This window comes from Manis pentadactyla, chromosome 19, assembly GCF_030020395.1.
Source record: "Manis pentadactyla isolate mManPen7 chromosome 19, mManPen7.hap1, whole genome shotgun sequence".
NCBI lineage: Eukaryota > Metazoa > Chordata > Mammalia > Pholidota > Manidae > Manis > Manis pentadactyla.
This window is the reverse complement of record NC_080037.1, coordinates 4,288,213-4,305,092: the sequence shown is the minus strand read 5'-3', so window position 1 is coordinate 4,305,092 and position 16,880 is coordinate 4,288,213. Positions and strand designations below refer to the sequence as shown.

General features: G+C 46.7%; 1 protein-coding gene across 4 annotated transcripts in view; it reads left to right on the top strand.

Moving 5' to 3' along the window:
• The window catches only part of PBX1 (PBX homeobox 1), a 260,859-nt gene extending 244,373 nt beyond the window's left edge, over positions 1-16,486 (top strand). For all 4 annotated transcript variants that reach the window (XM_036922866.2, XM_036922865.2, XM_036922867.2 and 1 more), the window contains one exon: positions 16,003-16,486. In XM_036922866.2, the coding sequence (XP_036778761.1) occupies positions 16,003-16,095 (93 nt within the window). In that variant the 3' untranslated portion in view covers positions 16,096-16,486. The remainder of the gene's footprint in view (positions 1-16,002) is intronic.
• The last annotated feature ends 394 nt before the right edge of the window (positions 16,487-16,880 follow it).

The following is a 16,880-nucleotide window of genomic DNA, read 5'->3' as shown; positions in this document are numbered from 1 at the left end:
ATAATACTGTATATCAACTATACTTGAATTTTAAAAATAAGGTGATAAAATATATATAAGTAAACCAACAGGGAAAAAAAAATAGAGTCACTTTTAAATAGCCACACTACTTAAATGTTAATTTAATAGTGGCTAGAGTTGGACAGCTTCTAGGTGACCTGCCAGCCGCTTTGTGGCCACCAAAGGCGGGATGACAGTGTCAGAGCCCTGACTGACCACGCTGCGTAGACAGAGCAGACTTCCCAACACGGAGCACGGAGAAGATGCTTTCTGTTTAAACACGCCTTTCCTAATATAGATAAAGATCTTTATTAAAAGGAACCACATACAAGAAGTTAACTCAGATAAGGATAATAGCATGCTTTAAACAATGAAATAATATGGATAAAGATTTAAAATATAAATAATTTTTATATTGAAGGAGAAGGGGAAAATTAGCAAGAATGTTTGGCTGATGCTTCCATGAGTGTCTGCAATGCCACAATGCACTGAGCTGTACACTTAAGATGTGTGCATCTTATCAGATGTACTTCAATAAAAACTTAAAAATATATAAATAAATATATAAACACCTACAGTTATAAGATTTCTGTTTGCAGTAATTTTAACTCCGTCAGCCACAGATTCGTCTAACCCGATAATTTTTCACGGCTAAGCAAGATATGTCTTTGAACTTCTCTTGAGCTCTTCCTTTACGTCTAAAAACCGATTGGGCCTGCAGGAGGTCTGGTCTGTGTTTCAGATCTCCCAGGGGAGCAGAGCCTTTGCAGGCGGCCTCCTCTGCTCCGCCGTGCCTTCCTCTCTCCCCTGCTGGTCTCGCCCAAGTGTGGCCTGCAGATCCACAGCATTGCATCACCGGGAGCTCCTGAGCAGCTGCCCAGACCCTCCAGCAGGTTCTTCCCTGGGATCAGAACCCCTGGGGACCCCCAGTCATGCCTCAGCTCATCCAGTCAGAGAAGCGCTGCTCCCGTGAGAAGTACTTGGAATGCTGCTCAGCGCTCAGCCGAGAGCTGCTGCCGTTGCTTTAGTGACACTGCCTCTTCAAAATGGTCCAGCATTTTAGTTGGAACTTTTTCAAGTATGGAGAAAAGTTAGAAGAATTTTACAGTGAAAGCAGTATGCCTGTCATCTAGGTTCTACCCATAATACTTTGCTCCACTGGCCTCATCAGATGGATGGATGGATGGATAATTGTTATATATAATCTGTCTGTATCTGCATCCTTCTATCCACCCATCAATCCACTGTACTTTTTTGATGCATTTCAAAGTAAACTGTAGACAATGATACACTTTAGCCTCAACAAACACCAGTGGCCGGTGTGTCAGTAACACGAGGACAGTATTTGTTGACAGTTGTTTTTCTCTTCCGAGGTACAGTTTGTCACAATCGGGTGTACAGATGCTAAGTGTACATCCTCCTGACCAATGTAATGCACTTGTGTATAAATTTACCGCCCTTTACTCACCTAGTCTTTTCTCTATTAGACCAAACAAACAAAGAAGAAGGACAGAGCACAGTAACCACAGGGTCGCCTGGTCTTTTTAGCTACGTGCTCCCCTGTCCCACCCACCCCACTGCCTCCATCTGACAGTGAAACCCTCCCTGCACAAAGTCCATTTTAAATGAAATAAGATGGTTTATTCTACATGTGCCGTAGGTCCTGACTTGATGTGCCTGCTTTTTTAAAAGGATTTGTACCCTTCCATAATGAAAACCTTTGAACTACATAAACATAGAAGCTAATGATATTTGAGAATTAGGGTAAGATTTCCTCACCCACATTGTCCCTCTTCCCTTTTGCTATCCCCCAGTTTCTTCTCTGGTGTCCTTTAGCTTGAAGTCCAGTTCATTTTCCAAAGTCCCCCCTAAGTTACACAAGCCTGTTATTTTTCAGAACCACACACTGCCTGAAGTTGAGCTTTATTTCCCCTTCGGGAAGCGATCTATCACAGGAATGTGGAAGCCTGTTTCAGCCAGCCCACAGACCAGGAGGCTGAGGCGCTGCTGGGGAAGCTCTGCAGGCACCCAGTGTAACTACTCAGCACCCTGGGGCCTTGCTGTGCATGAAGAGTAACACAACTCGTGCTGTGCTTAAAGTTCTGGGGATAACTTGGGCCCCACCGAAATTCACGCTGAGAATACTAACTCAGAATGTTTACTAAGCCCTAACATAGTCCAGTGTCTTTGTTCACATTCTCACCTCCATCTCATGGTTGAGAAAACAGAGAGTCAAAGAGGGCAAGTAGGTTCCTCAACATTGAATAGCCAGTGAGTGATGGGTGTGGACCCAGGTCAGTCGGACTCCACCGCCGCTATTCTTTCCCTTTATCCAGATGGAGCCTTGAACCTCCGGCCCTTACACTAAATCAAGGCAGTTGGTCAGAAGCGTACAGTTAGAGCATCCACTGTGTTTCCTGGTAATAAATATTTTGGAGCTTTGCTGATACTTAAATCTGTCAGAACTCAGTTATAACTGTTTTGTTATGAATCCTTCCAGGGTGGCATAGAGAAGGCTTAAGACTAGTTGGCTTTTGTAGTAAACTTAAATCTAAAATTACATATGAAGTCCTTCCCTGGATCTAGTCCCCCGTGCCCTGCTGTTGCATCATACTGGTCAGCCAGCTGAGCCAGGGAGCCAGCCATCAGACACACGAGAGCAAAGGTGGTTTAGGTAAGTGTCTCTTCCTGGAGAGATTGGGTGGGTCATTAACATTGATGGCAAGGCTGTCCCAGGAATGTAGGTGTGAAATATCAAAGAGGTTTTGTTTTTGTGTTGGTCGATCTGGGGACACTAAAGTGGAAGAGAAGCCAGTGTGGCAAAGTATTAAAGCCTGTTAATGTAATAGGTTACACATGTTAAATAATGGCTCTAGAGGGTGGAAAGTGAACATTGAGGGAACCGGTGTATCATCTACAGGTGTAACCGTCTCTCCTGGACCGACAGAGAGTAGGAAGGAGCCGCCCTCACCTCCCTGGGCCAAGACTCCTACGGAGATCATCCCTTCTCTTTATCGACACTTAACACTTCGCATTTTTAGTAAGTTAAAAGAATAAATGCAACAAAGTGCAAGGGTAATACAATATGAATGAAATCAGAAAAATAAATAGAAAAAATGATGGCACATATTGCATTAAAAAGAGCTAGGGAATGAGAAAATTCGGAAGGAAGAAAATACTAATGAACTCTAAGGTGATGGAAGGGTAAAAATGGCAGGAGAAGGATAAAATTGCACGTGAAATGGCAAAATAAAGGTTAAAAGCAATTAAGATACTAAAGAGAACAATAAAAAGATAAAATAAGCTAGGATGAGTGATTAAAATAAATAACATCAGCTAAGAACATACAAAGATTATAAAACAGATCAAGTAGTAATAAAATAAGGAACTGGTAGAAAGCCGTAAATTAAAGAACCATTAAAAAACAATAAAGATAGAAAATTAGCAGGCTAAAATGACACTTAATAATTGTATTAATAACTAACACACTGACTTCTTCCCATGTGCTGGCCCCTTTCTATGCATTATCTAATTGTATTTAAGTATCTTAAAACGATTAGGACATTTAAAAAAATGTAAACAAAAAAAGTTCAGAGGGGGGAAAACAATAGTAACAATAACGCGTCAGAACAATACACACACATAAAATTGAAGGTTAGCACAACAGACCTGCAGATGTCCATTTTTACTCCCTGTCAAGTGTATTTTTGCTATTGAAAATCACCAAGTCCTTGGCCTGGTACTTCCTGTCTAGACCTCGGGTTCTGGAAGGCCCTGGCTCTGTACTCTGAACGTTGGTTTTCTTCCTCTCTTGTCTTCTCAAAAGCAATTCCTAGTGGTTAAAATCCTCAAGCGATAGAATCCACAGCCCAGAACCTGTGGCGGTGGGTAAACAACTCATGATCTAACTCGTCTTTATAGGATTTTGTTCAGGATTACCTCCTGCAAGTGCTTCCTGGCTTCTCCAGACTGTACCTACGTGATAGGTCGTGTCCTGGGTTAGAATGGGAGTTCCTTTCTGATCTGTTTCTTTATAGCCTTTCTAGGTCTTAGGCTTCTGAAGAGAAGATCCTAGTTTTATATCCCAGCCTTCAATTCAGACCTGGTACAAGTATGTGCTGATGCATGTTTTTTGAAGTTAGCCTACTTGAACCTGTTGTTTAGAGGGTTTTTCTTATTCTTTATTTTTCTATCCTTGTAAACCAGCAAGAAGACTTGTGGCTGGATTTTCTGCCTACCTGGAACCCCTGCAAATACGCATTTTTGTATTTCTATTGTCCAAAGAATCTCTCACACAAAAGAGTGTTGCTGGGGGTTTTTGTTGTTTTTTTTCATCCTTCCTGGTTATCACAGCCTAGTGCCCATCTTTACCTCCAGTTTGTCTATCCCTGGGACCCTATGATCTTCAGCAACTCATGCCAGCAATCCCTTACAGGTTCATGTTCAGAGTTCTGTCACTCTTAGGTCTCTTCCTCGTGATGTTTCCTGGGGCTGGTGTTGCCTCTGTGGCCTTGAGTTCCATCCACAGTTGATTGATTCACTCACGAGATGAGCAGGCACTTACCTGGATCCCATGACTAGCCTGGTGTTGAGCTGGACATGAGGGCGGGAAGGCAGGCCAGCCCATGCCTACCCCAGGCACCTCTCCGTCTTCTCTAGATTGGGCTCCGTGGTGAGCTTCTTGTCTTTGACCATATTTTCTGTGGAAAGGGAAACACAACTGATCAACACTCTTCCCAGGTAATCAGATTTTGGAGCGAGGGTATGAAATCACTTGCTCACTTTCTCTTCTCTGGGCAGAAGAGGAACAGTTGCCTCCATCTTCCTTCCTCAGGCCCATATCTGACCTTGAGTGCTCTTTTCCAAAGAGCTCCAGAATGTGGCCAAAACCTTGCAAACACCCAAGACAAAGACCCAAATCACATGCGGGCTTCCCTTCATGCACTTGGCTTAAGTTATACATTTACTTTTTGATTTTCTGATTACTCATCGGTGTTTAATGTAGAAAATTTGGAGAATGCAAAAATCACACAGGAGATAACCGCTTACTTTTGGCTCGGCTGCCTTATCGCGTTTTGTGTGTAAATGTGTTTGGTGTGGGTGTAGGGAAGTTACGATCATATCGAACATATTTTGTAACCTACTTATTTTACTAAAAATATATAATGAATATCTTGCATATCATTAAACATTCTTCTCAAACATGACTTTAATAACTGCATAGGAGCCTGTTATAGAGAAAGTCGTAATTTATTTAATCAATCTCTACTGGGGAACATTTGAGCTGTTTTCTTTCTGGTTTTTTTTTTTGACTATTACTAATAATACTATGGTAAACATCATGGTACAGAAAATTCAGTGCATTTTTCCTACTATTTGCTTGGACAAATTTCTAGAAATTTGATTTGCTAAATCAAAGGAAGTGAACAAGTAAGGCCTTTGTGATGTTTTGAAAGCTTTTTTGTGATGTCTTATAAACATGATGTTCTGGAAATTTCTGTTAATTTATGATTCCCACCAGCAGTTTATGATCATTCCCATTTCCTCACACCCTCAGTAACATGTTAGCAGTTTTCAGTCTTTGTCAATTACCAAATTGTAAAATGGCAGCTCATTTTTATTTTAATTTAATTTGGAACTCTTTTACTCATAAGATTTAATTAACATTTCTCGTGCTTATTAGCCTTTTATATGTATTCTCGAAATGTTCATCTTTTCTTGCTGATTTGTAAGAACTCTTACACAATAAGATTATTCCACTGGACACTTGGCCAACATCTAGAAAATAAAGAAAACTCTATTCCTACATGGAAGACGGCTCAAGTGGCATAAGGCCCCTGGACTCACTCTCTCTGTCTCTATGGAAAATTCTTCCACATGAAAGCTGGACTCTTGTCCTAAGAAAAGTAAAGGTAGATCTCTAAGTGAAACTCATGTTAAAAAAAAAAAAATGACTAACCCTGCAGTCTGAATCAGTTTGACATTTTCTGTATTTCCAGCCTATGAAAAAACACGTATCTATAAACTAGAACCTAAGAATTCTAGTCAAAAGTGTCCTTACAGAATTATGTCATGCTTTGTATTATCCTATGTATTAGCAGCTTCCAAATAAGCACCTGGCTAGTTTACAACCAGACTGAAGAAACAAAGTTATGTATATTCAAAAAGCTTTCTTATAACTTGGCTACATTTAGGTCTAGAGAGGGCTCTGCCGAGGGCCCGGATGTTGCCTTGTGTTTTGGTGCTGTGTCCGTCCCCCTGTGTCCTCAGCCGTCCGTCAGGTCGCACCTTCTTCCAGGTTGGATTGTGCCATCTCCCCATCGCCAGCCCCCCTCTGCCCTTCTCCTCCCACAGCGGAACATGCACAGAAACGCCGCGGCAGACGCCTGAACCCCCAGCACAGCTGGAAGATTTCCACTGGAGAGATTTCAGGGACAGTTAGGAGAAAAAAAACCAAAAACTGAAACGCCAGCCCTCTCTTACACCTGGATGAGAATCCCGGAATAAAAGAGGATCCCCCCCCAGCACCCACTGCAGAGCTCTGGGATGGTGGCAGGCGAAGTCAGAGCTCGTGAGCCCATCGATGGTGTCCAAGCCCTTGCTCTCACCATGTCGGTAAATACAATTCTCAAAACAGCGTCCTCCCCGAAATAAATGAGGCACAATGGAGGCGTGTGCCCCGTTCTAGTACATTCTCGTCTGCATCTCCCCCACCGCCTCCCAGCCTCTCCCCGCCGCCCTTCTGCTGGCTGTAATGTCCCTGCAAACACTAAATGGCATCTGAGTGCATTAAGCAGCAAACTGTCCGGTGACATAGCAATTATGACTCTGAAATAGATTTGGTGCGTCACGGAAGATAAGGGTTTTGAAAGTTTCTGTTGTGATTATAGCCTGTAACTCCCACAAATAATAGGCTTCAAAATAAGAGGCTGCCAACGGAGTCTTTGTGGCTTTGTCTCAGTGATGGCTCGTAAATTGCCATGAGTGTCCTAGCAGTACTTGAATATGCCAGTCTTAGGGCTGTGGAGTTGGTTCAGTGTCTCTCTTTACGCGGCCTGTCATTTCTGGTCTGATAATCTGGGGTAATTGCTGTCTCTTGGATGGTCCGAAAAGTGTAAGGGGCTTTGGCTTCCTATGCGATAGGAAACAGCCTCCAGGTTTGCACCGCCTGTTGTGTGTTCTGTGTGTAGCCGCTGTCCATCATTAAGGTGTATATATACAATCTCTATGCATGCCCCGAGTCAATAATAGCCTTTCAGCAAAGCCAAAGCAAAATCAAAGGTTATAAAAATAAAAAGAAGAATTTGGGGCTGTATAGAATCAGCCAGTCAGATCATTTATATTGAGAGTTAAAAAAAAAATTCCCTTTGCTAGAATTATCCAGGTTTGGCTAGATGAGTAAATACAATTATCTTTTATATTGTCTTAAATGTCAGCTAGTCTTCACCAGAATAAGCAGTGTGTGTGTGTGTGTGTGTGTGTGTGCACATGCGCGTGCCTGTGCATTCTTTAGATGCTGTATTTTTTAACGTGTATTAGCTCTATATAAATATAAAATACGTGTAAATTATGTGTGTTTTTGTACATGGGGTGAATGTGTGGAAGTGTTTTGGTCTGTGCACGTCTGAGTGTGGAGGAGGATGTTTATTCAGATATAAATAGTTTATCTACGCTAAGACATCTCTATTTAGTGAAATCAAGCCGAGCTTGTTTTCTTTTGCCTCAGCAAAGTTAAATAAAACGAATTTTAAGTTTTAACTTCCCATGTGTACGTTTAACCTAAGGACCCCATTAGTCTGTGGAATGTGGAAACATTATGTGTAACTGTCCTGTTTACATTTTGAACAGAAATGAGAAAGCAACCCAGCCCTAAACCTAGACATGGACACCCCCTCATACCACGGGTGAGCAATGACAGATTGAGCCCCACCAGCCTCTCTCAAGTGTCTCACGTGGCAGTGTTAATCCTGGGCCTTCCTTCCTGACAGATGAATTAGGAGAGGAGGAAGCTAAGAAGGTGCCACCATAGAGCTCGACGTCAGAGTCAATCTGCCCATCAGTCACTCATGCTGGGTGCTGGCAGGATGCACATTGTGGTGTCACATGTGAGAGTCCTGTGGTCGGGTGCAAAGCCAGATAAAGGCAGAGGTAGTGACTTGTCATGAGATGGTTCATGTTCATACAAGTGCACGTGGATTGGGGTGGGTCACCATCTTCCTACCCAGGCCTTAGGCCAGAACTCTGCATTGCCATTTAAGATAAGCCATATGAAGTCGCACAGTGGCGAGTCAGCAGTGTAACCCCAGGGGAATAGGGGTGGTCTGTCCAACACCAAGTTTGATGAGGTGGACTGACCCTAGGAGTGGAAGGTGTCAGGATCCCCCAAAAGATTTTTCTGAGACTTTTCTCGTAGCTTCTAGCATCCTCATGAACCGCGCTCAGATTCCCTGCACGTGCGTGCGGAGCACGGGTCGTCCGCCGTCCCTCCCGGGCTTTAGGAGCAGCCACGTGGTGCCCACACACACTCACACAGCTGGAGCTCCTGAGACTTGAAGTGTGCAAAAGCAGTGGCATGCTGCAGGAACTGACACTGGCAGGTCCCAGTTCCTGGGTCCCAGTTTCCTCATGTAATGAGGAGGAGTAGGTGTTGGCACTGGGCTGATGTACCGTCCTACCCCCATCAGCCACAGTGGGGGACTTAACTGTCGCGATTCTACCTTGGCCACATAGTCAAGATGGGCCCCGGCAGCCGGATGGCCTCGTATTCACAGGGCAGGACACCAAGGGAAGCCTTCAAAGCATTCGTTTCTCTGTTAATTCAGCTCAAGTGCCTAATTTGGCAGCTGCTTAATCAGACATGACCCTTGTCCTCTCATGGCTGGCGGCTGAATGACTTACCATCACGTTGACGATAAAGCCAGAGCCCTTGGCATGGCCCGTGAGCCTTAGCACGATGGAGACCCCCCTCTCCAGCCCCACCTTGCTGCCTTCGCCACTCAGCCTGTGCTCTGTGCTTTCTGGATTTCTTTCAGTTCCGTGGAGCCTTTGGGCGGGTTTCTCCTCCTGCCTAGAGGGCTGTTTGCCCTACTCTTTACTTGTCTATTTTCTGTTCACCTGTAGGCTGACTTTCCGGAATCTCCAATCTCAGTAATGACGTCCCCAGTGTCCTTTCTCATAGCTCTTACTACCATCTAGAATCTACACTGTTTTTCTAATGATTTATTGCATGTCTGTTTCCCACAAGACAGTAAGCTCTGTGAGAGCAGATACCATATATTTTAAGAAATCGTTACATCTACCACTGTATGTCAAGTACATAGCACGAGGTAGGCACTGAATACGTATTTGTGGAATTAAGATTTAAATGATCACAGTGAAGCCTCACTTGGCTTCTGTAGAGGAAGCAGGCATCTCATTGGGCAATGGGAAGCCTATTTTTTCTTCACAGTGGCTAAACTACTGAAGGTCGCTGAGCAAGGGTATCTGTTCTCTGCCAGGACTGGCTGATGGCACTGCCGAGCTCTCTTGACATCACAGACTTTCGCAGCAAAAACTTGGGACTTGAGAATGGGGAAGGAGCCAGACTAGAAAGAGGTTGGACGGTGTGTCTTGGATGTACGTCACTGGGGACTGAATTAGTGGTAGGTGGCAGTCGGGATACTGCCAGCAGACAGGGGACCATGGGAATCCCAGAGTCACCAGCATGGGATGACGGGGGCAGAGGACTGATTTCCAGGAAGTGTAAGGCCAGCTAGTATTTGGTGTGCTAGGCTCCAGAGCAGGGTTCCAATTGCAAGACCAAGTCATCACGTCATCTTAAAAGAACTGCAGTCAATTGCAAGAAATTCAGCAGTGCTAGGCAGAGGCTTCCCAGGGATGTTTCAGCCCCGGGGAGGAAGTTCGTGTACAAAGACGCAGGTGCACAAGGTCGGAGCGAGCAAGCAGCCACGTGGGATCTCGGGCACTTAGGGTACCCAGCTAGGCCACAGTAAAACTTTTTTGGCTGAGAGTACATGTTAGTTCCATATAAATTTGCCCAGATTTAGCAAGTGCAAATACTGCATGGGACTTAGCTATACTAAAAATTATTTATTGTTTACGTTCCATATTTAACTGGGTGCCCTCCATGTTACGTGGCCACTCCACTCCCAGATCCTAGGGGACACCAAATCTGCATGTGGGTCGCAGGCCTGGGGAGACTGAAGATAGACAGAGACCCTCCAGGCCACAGAGGGATTCTGTTCTGGATGTTTTGGAGTACCCACTATGCCTGAGATGCTGACTGGGGACTCTCCCAAATTCAGGGTGGGGTATCTTCCTTCTCGTGCCCTGTAGGGAATGCTCCGTGTCCTGCTGGGCTGGAGTGCTAAGCTGTGGGGCTGCTACATGCAGGACCCAGTGTTTTCTCAACTGTTTTCCCTAAAACCAAACAGAGCAATATACATATTGATCATAGTTAACCGTTTGGGCTAAGCTACAAAGTACCAGATCTCCTTGATGCCTACTGAGTGAAAGAAAAGTTACTAGATGTGAATTCACTTCCTAGATGTGAATCTTTCTGTGGACCTGCACGATGCCTGCTCTGTCTCCTGAGTATTTTCTGGTATACACAGCCCTTTGCATTTAGCCAGACTGAATTGTGCAGGTCAAGGACGATGTCTAATCTGTCCCCACCCATGGAGGAGGTTGCATGTCGAGAGCCACTAAACATGCAGTTACGTCTTCTGTGACTCTCCAGGAGATATTTATTAAACCTAGGCTGCATCAGGCACTGTGGTGGGTGCTTTGGGATCAAAGCCAAGTCCCCTCACCCTGCTCTCTGGTAGGTGAGACTGATGTAAAAGAACAAATACAACAAACACGGCAGCACAAGTGCTTGATAGAGGTGCGTCCAGAGAACCGGGGTGTGGGGTGCAGGAGGAAGAGACATTGCCACGGGGTGGATGGGGGTGCAAAGATGCTTAAACTCGGTCTTGAAAAACAGCCAAGGTGTGCGTGGCATGTAAGCAGAGGAGTGGAGCGTTCAGGGGAGAAGCAGCAGGCACGACGTGGCAGCTCTGTTCTGGGAATTTCTTAGTAGCCTGATGTGATTGAAGCCTTAAACAGCACTGAGGCAGAGAGGGCGCAAAGTCAAGGACATTGCAGGTCTGATGAGGACATCAAACCTCATCTGGAGGCCAACGAGAAGCCACTGAAGGCGACAGGATCAGAATTGCAGTTTTGAGAGACCACGCTGGTGGCAGCCCGAGTTAGGACTGGAGGGAAGCAAGACTGGGCATGGATCTCAGTACACTGTGAACCTTCCCAGGAAAATGGGGAACATTTTGTCCATTGGGGGCCTTATACCAGTGGCCTCTTTTCATCCCCCAGCATCCCTTGGTAAATGCTCACCGAGTAATTGTGGTAAGAGCACATGACTGTCAGGAAAACAGTTCTCTTAAAGGCAAAGCAGTTGATCTAGAGCATGACTCCCCTTGGTGATGGGATGTCTCCCCTGATAAGTGGTGTCTGTGTGTGTGTGTGTGCATGTGAGCGTGTGTGTGCGTGCACAGACCAGGAGAGAGGATGCTTCCACGTCGTTTTATTTCCCGTCCTGGCTGGGGTGATTGAGGCCCCGGGGCACGCATACTTCCTCACCCGCGTGGAGGCATCTCTGGTAGCGGCATCTGGCCCATATGCAGATCTAGCTCTACTCGGTGCTGACATCAGCTGCTTTGTGGCACCTCAGTGTATTTCTGGGTTGCAAATGAGAGTTTCTTAGTGCCAGGCTCACTTGGGCTGTCACGCTGGGTGATGAATTCTCTGCATCAACCGTGTGCTGCTAAGGTAAGCTCAGAGGGAAGGCAGGCCTGAGAGGAGGCTGGAGCCAGCAGTTCTCAGCCTGGCAGCCATGGCGCTGGGCTAACAGCACCACTAGCTCCAACACAGCGCAGGAAGGCAGGTGGCCCTGTTCCGGCTCAGGGACGGTGGCAGAGAAGAGGGACGTCATCTTCAGTTGCAGTCCTGGCTCTTGTGTTTTGTCAGGAGAAACCACACAGGTTTCCCCATCCGTTTCTCCCTGGGCTCCATGACTAGGTCCCCTTCCTCTGACAGCCACACCTGCCTTATCCATTGCATGGGGTTCTGGCAGAATTTGGTGTACATCGGTCATGTGCCAAATTCATTAAGGCACGATATACAGTAAATAGTCATTTTTGTTCCTGGAACCTTTGTTTCCAAATGTGTTTTAATTTGTGTGTTGAACATCCAGATGTTCTGGTCTGGGAAACCTGCTGCATTTTGTCCTGATTTTATATTCTCTTAGCTTCCTCCCCTGGAGGTTCCACGCTGTGCGCGCTACTAGCTTCACCTAGTGGAATTCAATGTTAGATCAGGTCTTGAGGCTCGGGTGCCCGGCCCCAGGATTACCTGTAGAATGAAGTGCAAATGTAAACTCTCTCCCACTAGCAGTGGTGTTGGAAAGGGTTTGGGGCACCCTTGATTTTGCAGGTGACCCTCTATTTGGTCACTCACGTCAGCATTTGGAAAAGCGTGTCCATTATAAAGAGTAGTTCACATGGGGGAGTGGAGGGCATATTGGGGTACAGAAGAGAATAAAACAAAAGTTTGGTTTCTCGCCAAATCCCACAGTGGTTAATGAGACCATCTCCCACTGTCCCTGTGCCAGATAGAAACACACACACAAAGGTGAAATTTCCTGCTTAATATTCACCCGCAAGAGGAAGAGGGAAGGAATTGCTCCCCAGGGTTAAAGTGCAGTAAGCGGGGTCAGCTGTTCCCGGGACGGTGCAACCTCCGAGCGCCGTACATTAAAGCTGGAACGACACAGCCGGGGCAGCCGAAGTGGTTTTACAGGAACCCGGGTACGCTGGGTTTGCCCATATTTCTGATGGTGGAGATTTTAGCAGCATCGGCAGCCCCATACAGCGTCCCATGGCAGAAAGCACCCCCAAAGAAAAGAATTCAACATTTGCTAGTATTAGACATCCTTAGTCTAAAAAGTACTTGAGTTCCTTTAATTTACACCCATAGATTGCAGTGTCCTTAATCTGGTGCCTGGGACTCAGGGGTTCCGGGAATATAGGACTCGAGTGTTAACACCATGGGGTCCTGGCACACTGAGACAGTTGGTCCCCCACATGGAAGCGTGTGTGTGTTCCTGAGGGGGGCGGGGAGGCAGCAACAAGACTGGTTTTATGTATTTATTTTTAATAGAAGGTTTTATATATTCTTCTTCACTGGGCCAACAAGCATAATTAGGATGCCAGTTTTGATTTCAGCCTGAGCTAATTCCTGTCTCCACCATCTGTGAGTTCTCTGTACCCTCTGGCATCGTGTGCGCTGGCCTGAGAAAACAGAACTTCTTAAGGAGGGAGGTCAAATGTCTACTGTTTGAGTTATGTCAGCTCAGAATGACTCAAAAAAACAACATCTCCTGGAACCTCGTGGCCAACACAGAACGCCGTGCCAGCGCGCTCCTAGCACAGCACCCGCCGACTCGTTTTCCTTACTAATGGCTTCATCTGGGGCTCCGTTCGCCATCACTTCGGTGGAATGATGGCACGGGCTTCATAAGAGTAAGGTGGCGACCTGTGAGGCACGCGGTGAAACTCCTTTGTCCCCGCGCTGTGGTGTGGTTACCGACTGCTTTCTTAGAGCCTCTTTATCTACTTGTCTCATACCAGTCGATTCGGAGATACATGACTTTTTTCTTCTTATACCAGTACTTTACTCTCTGCCTTATGACGTTGAACAAGAGGAAGCTCTTAGTCTCCTTAAAATCCTGTACTACTCAGCGCGCGCACACACATATACATCTGTTATTTATTTACTCATCTACCTGGCAAACATACACATAGAAAAAAAAGATTCTTAAGGCAGATGGGTATCAAAGTGCTAACAGTAATTATCCCCGAGTGAGGATTATGGATATCATAAGTTTTCGGTTTTTTTATCTTTTCCTATTTTCCAACTATTATAGTGCATATACAATTGCAAATGTTATTTTTTGCAAATTTATATGAGCATCTCTTTTTTTAGTCAGAAAAGATAAATGACGGTTCAAGGATTTTCTTTGGAGAAGAGTAAAATATAATCGCTGTTCTCAGTCAGCCTAAAAAGGCCCCAGAGCACATGTTCCTGATGGGGAAGGGAGTTGACGGTGTTGTCACCCCTGTGGCCAACCTGCACGGGGAAATTGAATTCTGTGCTTGATTCTGATCATACTACAGCGTTGGCGCCTTGTTGGAAAAGCGTCCTGTTACAAAAGAATTCTCCTTTTCCCTCACTGCTCTCCTTCTAAACTATCACAGACAACAGGGGAAGGTCCTCCAACAGAGAAGGACTAGGGGGCTCCCTGGCCCGGGGAGGAGGTGGCCATGTGAACTTGAGGGCAGTCACTCATTGTATCTGCCCTCAAGGTGCCATGTGTCTGGCATTGCCCAGCATGACCTTTTGCCCTCTTGGTATCTAGCTCTGCTCTTGGGTGAGGTGTGGACAGAACCTGTCCTCATGCTGAAGTAACTGGTGCGAGCTGCTTTGAATAAAAAGCCTGGCTGTCTGGGGAAGTTTGGCACATCGTTTGGGGGACCAGTGACGAATAACACCAGGTGGATGGAAAGGGCAGAGGAAGAGGTTAGGAAGCGGCCTCACTTCAGAGGTCAGGAGGCCTGCCTGTGTGTCAGTCGTAGCCCGGAAGCCTGCTCTGCCCTCCCACCTCTGCCTTCTCATGAATGAAGCATCAGCACCTATTCAGTGCCAAGCATGCTGTTCTGAGGACCGTGGGTTATGCCAGAGAAGAGACCATGGTCCCTCCCAAATGGCATTAATCACACCTGCCCCAGGTACCCCAAATATGTCAGGGAACAAAGTGACTGGGAGGTGCAATAGCACATAATTTCCCAGGAATGCCTAAGACCCGGTCTGTTCAAAATTCACATTTTCAGAGTTGTGGTCTGTTAACTGCAAAGGAACACAACATTCAGGGAAAAACAGGAATTTTAACACACTTGTATTTCAATGCTTTAAAATACATAAACCATCGTGAATTATGTACCATGAATTAACCACTAGGACAAATCAGACTTCAGCTGTTTCAGTGGTGGGTATTTTTTGAAAGGGGTGGTCATTCAAACAAACCCTTTCAGAACAGCTGCACTGTTTGGGTGCCTCAGATTCAGCATCTTAGAAAAATGACCTACAAATGTAGATCAGACTTACAGCCCCTCGGCTCACGGCCTCTCCGGGTACATATTCGCGCAGACCAGGCCTTAGGGTCTCAGCACCATTTTTTTCCTCTTATTCGCCTGAATCACCCGCTATCCTCTTCAAGGCTTACCTCACAGTACCTCCTCCAAGAAGCCTTTCCTGATTGCCCAGCGAGATAGGATGTTGCCTTCATTTGAACCTCACAACAAGCGGGCTGTCCTGTTTATTATGTTCCGTCCTGGGTCATAGTTCATTCCTGTGCTGGCTTTATCCCCCATCTTAAGGACACGAACCGTAGCTCACCCATCACTCTGTACCCAAGAGCAGCCGCGAGCTGAAATCCTGTACATAGGGAACAACCAGAGCTGGAAAGACTTTTGAAAGCTTTGGGGAACTTTTTAATGTTTCTACGGGGGGGCCCAAGGCCAAAGAGATGGAAGGGTTTTTTCCAGAATCCACAGCCAGTTGTGGCCAGAGTCAGAATGGGTCCCGGGCCCTTGGGCCTGCAGGCCACTGTCGTAGCACGAGGGCGCACGCGGCCATCTGACAGCCTGGTCGGGCCAAACGCACGAAGAAGAAGTGGGCAGTGCGAGCGTGTGTCTGAAGGCGCCCCGGGAGGACCTAGATGCGGCCGAGGGCGGGGGATGTCACCAGCCACAGCAAGACGGTCGAGTTGATGAGTGTCCCCACGTGCCAGGCACTGTGACAGCCCTTTACACCCGTTGTCTTGGTGTCGTTGCTCACAGCGGCCGCCCGAGCTCCGAGGACTGACTTCTCTCCCTTTTTCCCTTCTAGGCTAATGGAGGCTGGCAGGATGCCACTACCCCTTCATCAGTGACCTCCCCTACAGAAGGCCCTGGCAGTGTTCACTCCGATACCTCCAACTGACCCCCCGCCCTCGCATCCCGGCCGGCCCTGTGTCGGGGCAGGGCCAGGAGGGGGGGTTTCTCTCCCAGCGCTGGAGCGGTCAGACTGGAGGTCGAAGCAGTCAGCAAACACAATGAGAGTCTCCTTCTCTTCTCTTCTTTGGGATGCTATTCAGCCAATCTGGACACTTCTTTATACTCTCTTCCCTTTTTGTTCTGGGTAGATGCCACTCTTCCCTGCCTCCGGCTGTCAGCCTGGTGTCCGTCATCCCCCCTGCCCCCCGCCCCTTTCCGTCTGTCCTAGACTCCCTGGGCCCCTGCCCACTATTACATCCCTGAAGGATATTTCCAACAATTAGAGGAATTTGAAGAGCAAAATAATTACAAAGAAAATAAAGGTGTTTGTATGTTTTCGTGCTGGTGGTTTAAGGAGCCAGATTCACCTCCCCTGGGGGGCCCGCCCCCCATGTTCACAGGTAGTCGTCCTGTTTCTCTCGTTATTCTCACTACCTCTTAGCAGGAATACGCCACACGGCCCCCCTCATTCCAGGCCTCCCTGCCGCCTCTTGCTCTTCCTTCCCCGGGGACGGTTCCCCTTCGCACACTTCCCTCCTCCTCCTCCCCAGCCTGGTACCCTTGGGGACAGCCACAGCCGGGCTTCTGAAGGTGCCGCATTTTCTGGTTTCAGCTCCACCGGGTTGCCTCCCAGGCAGGAAGTCAGGCGGCATGGAGAGAGCAGGGCCGGCCTCTTAGGGGCTTTCTCAGCCTCTTGATAACAACTCTTGGTTTCAGAAACAGTCTGTGGGA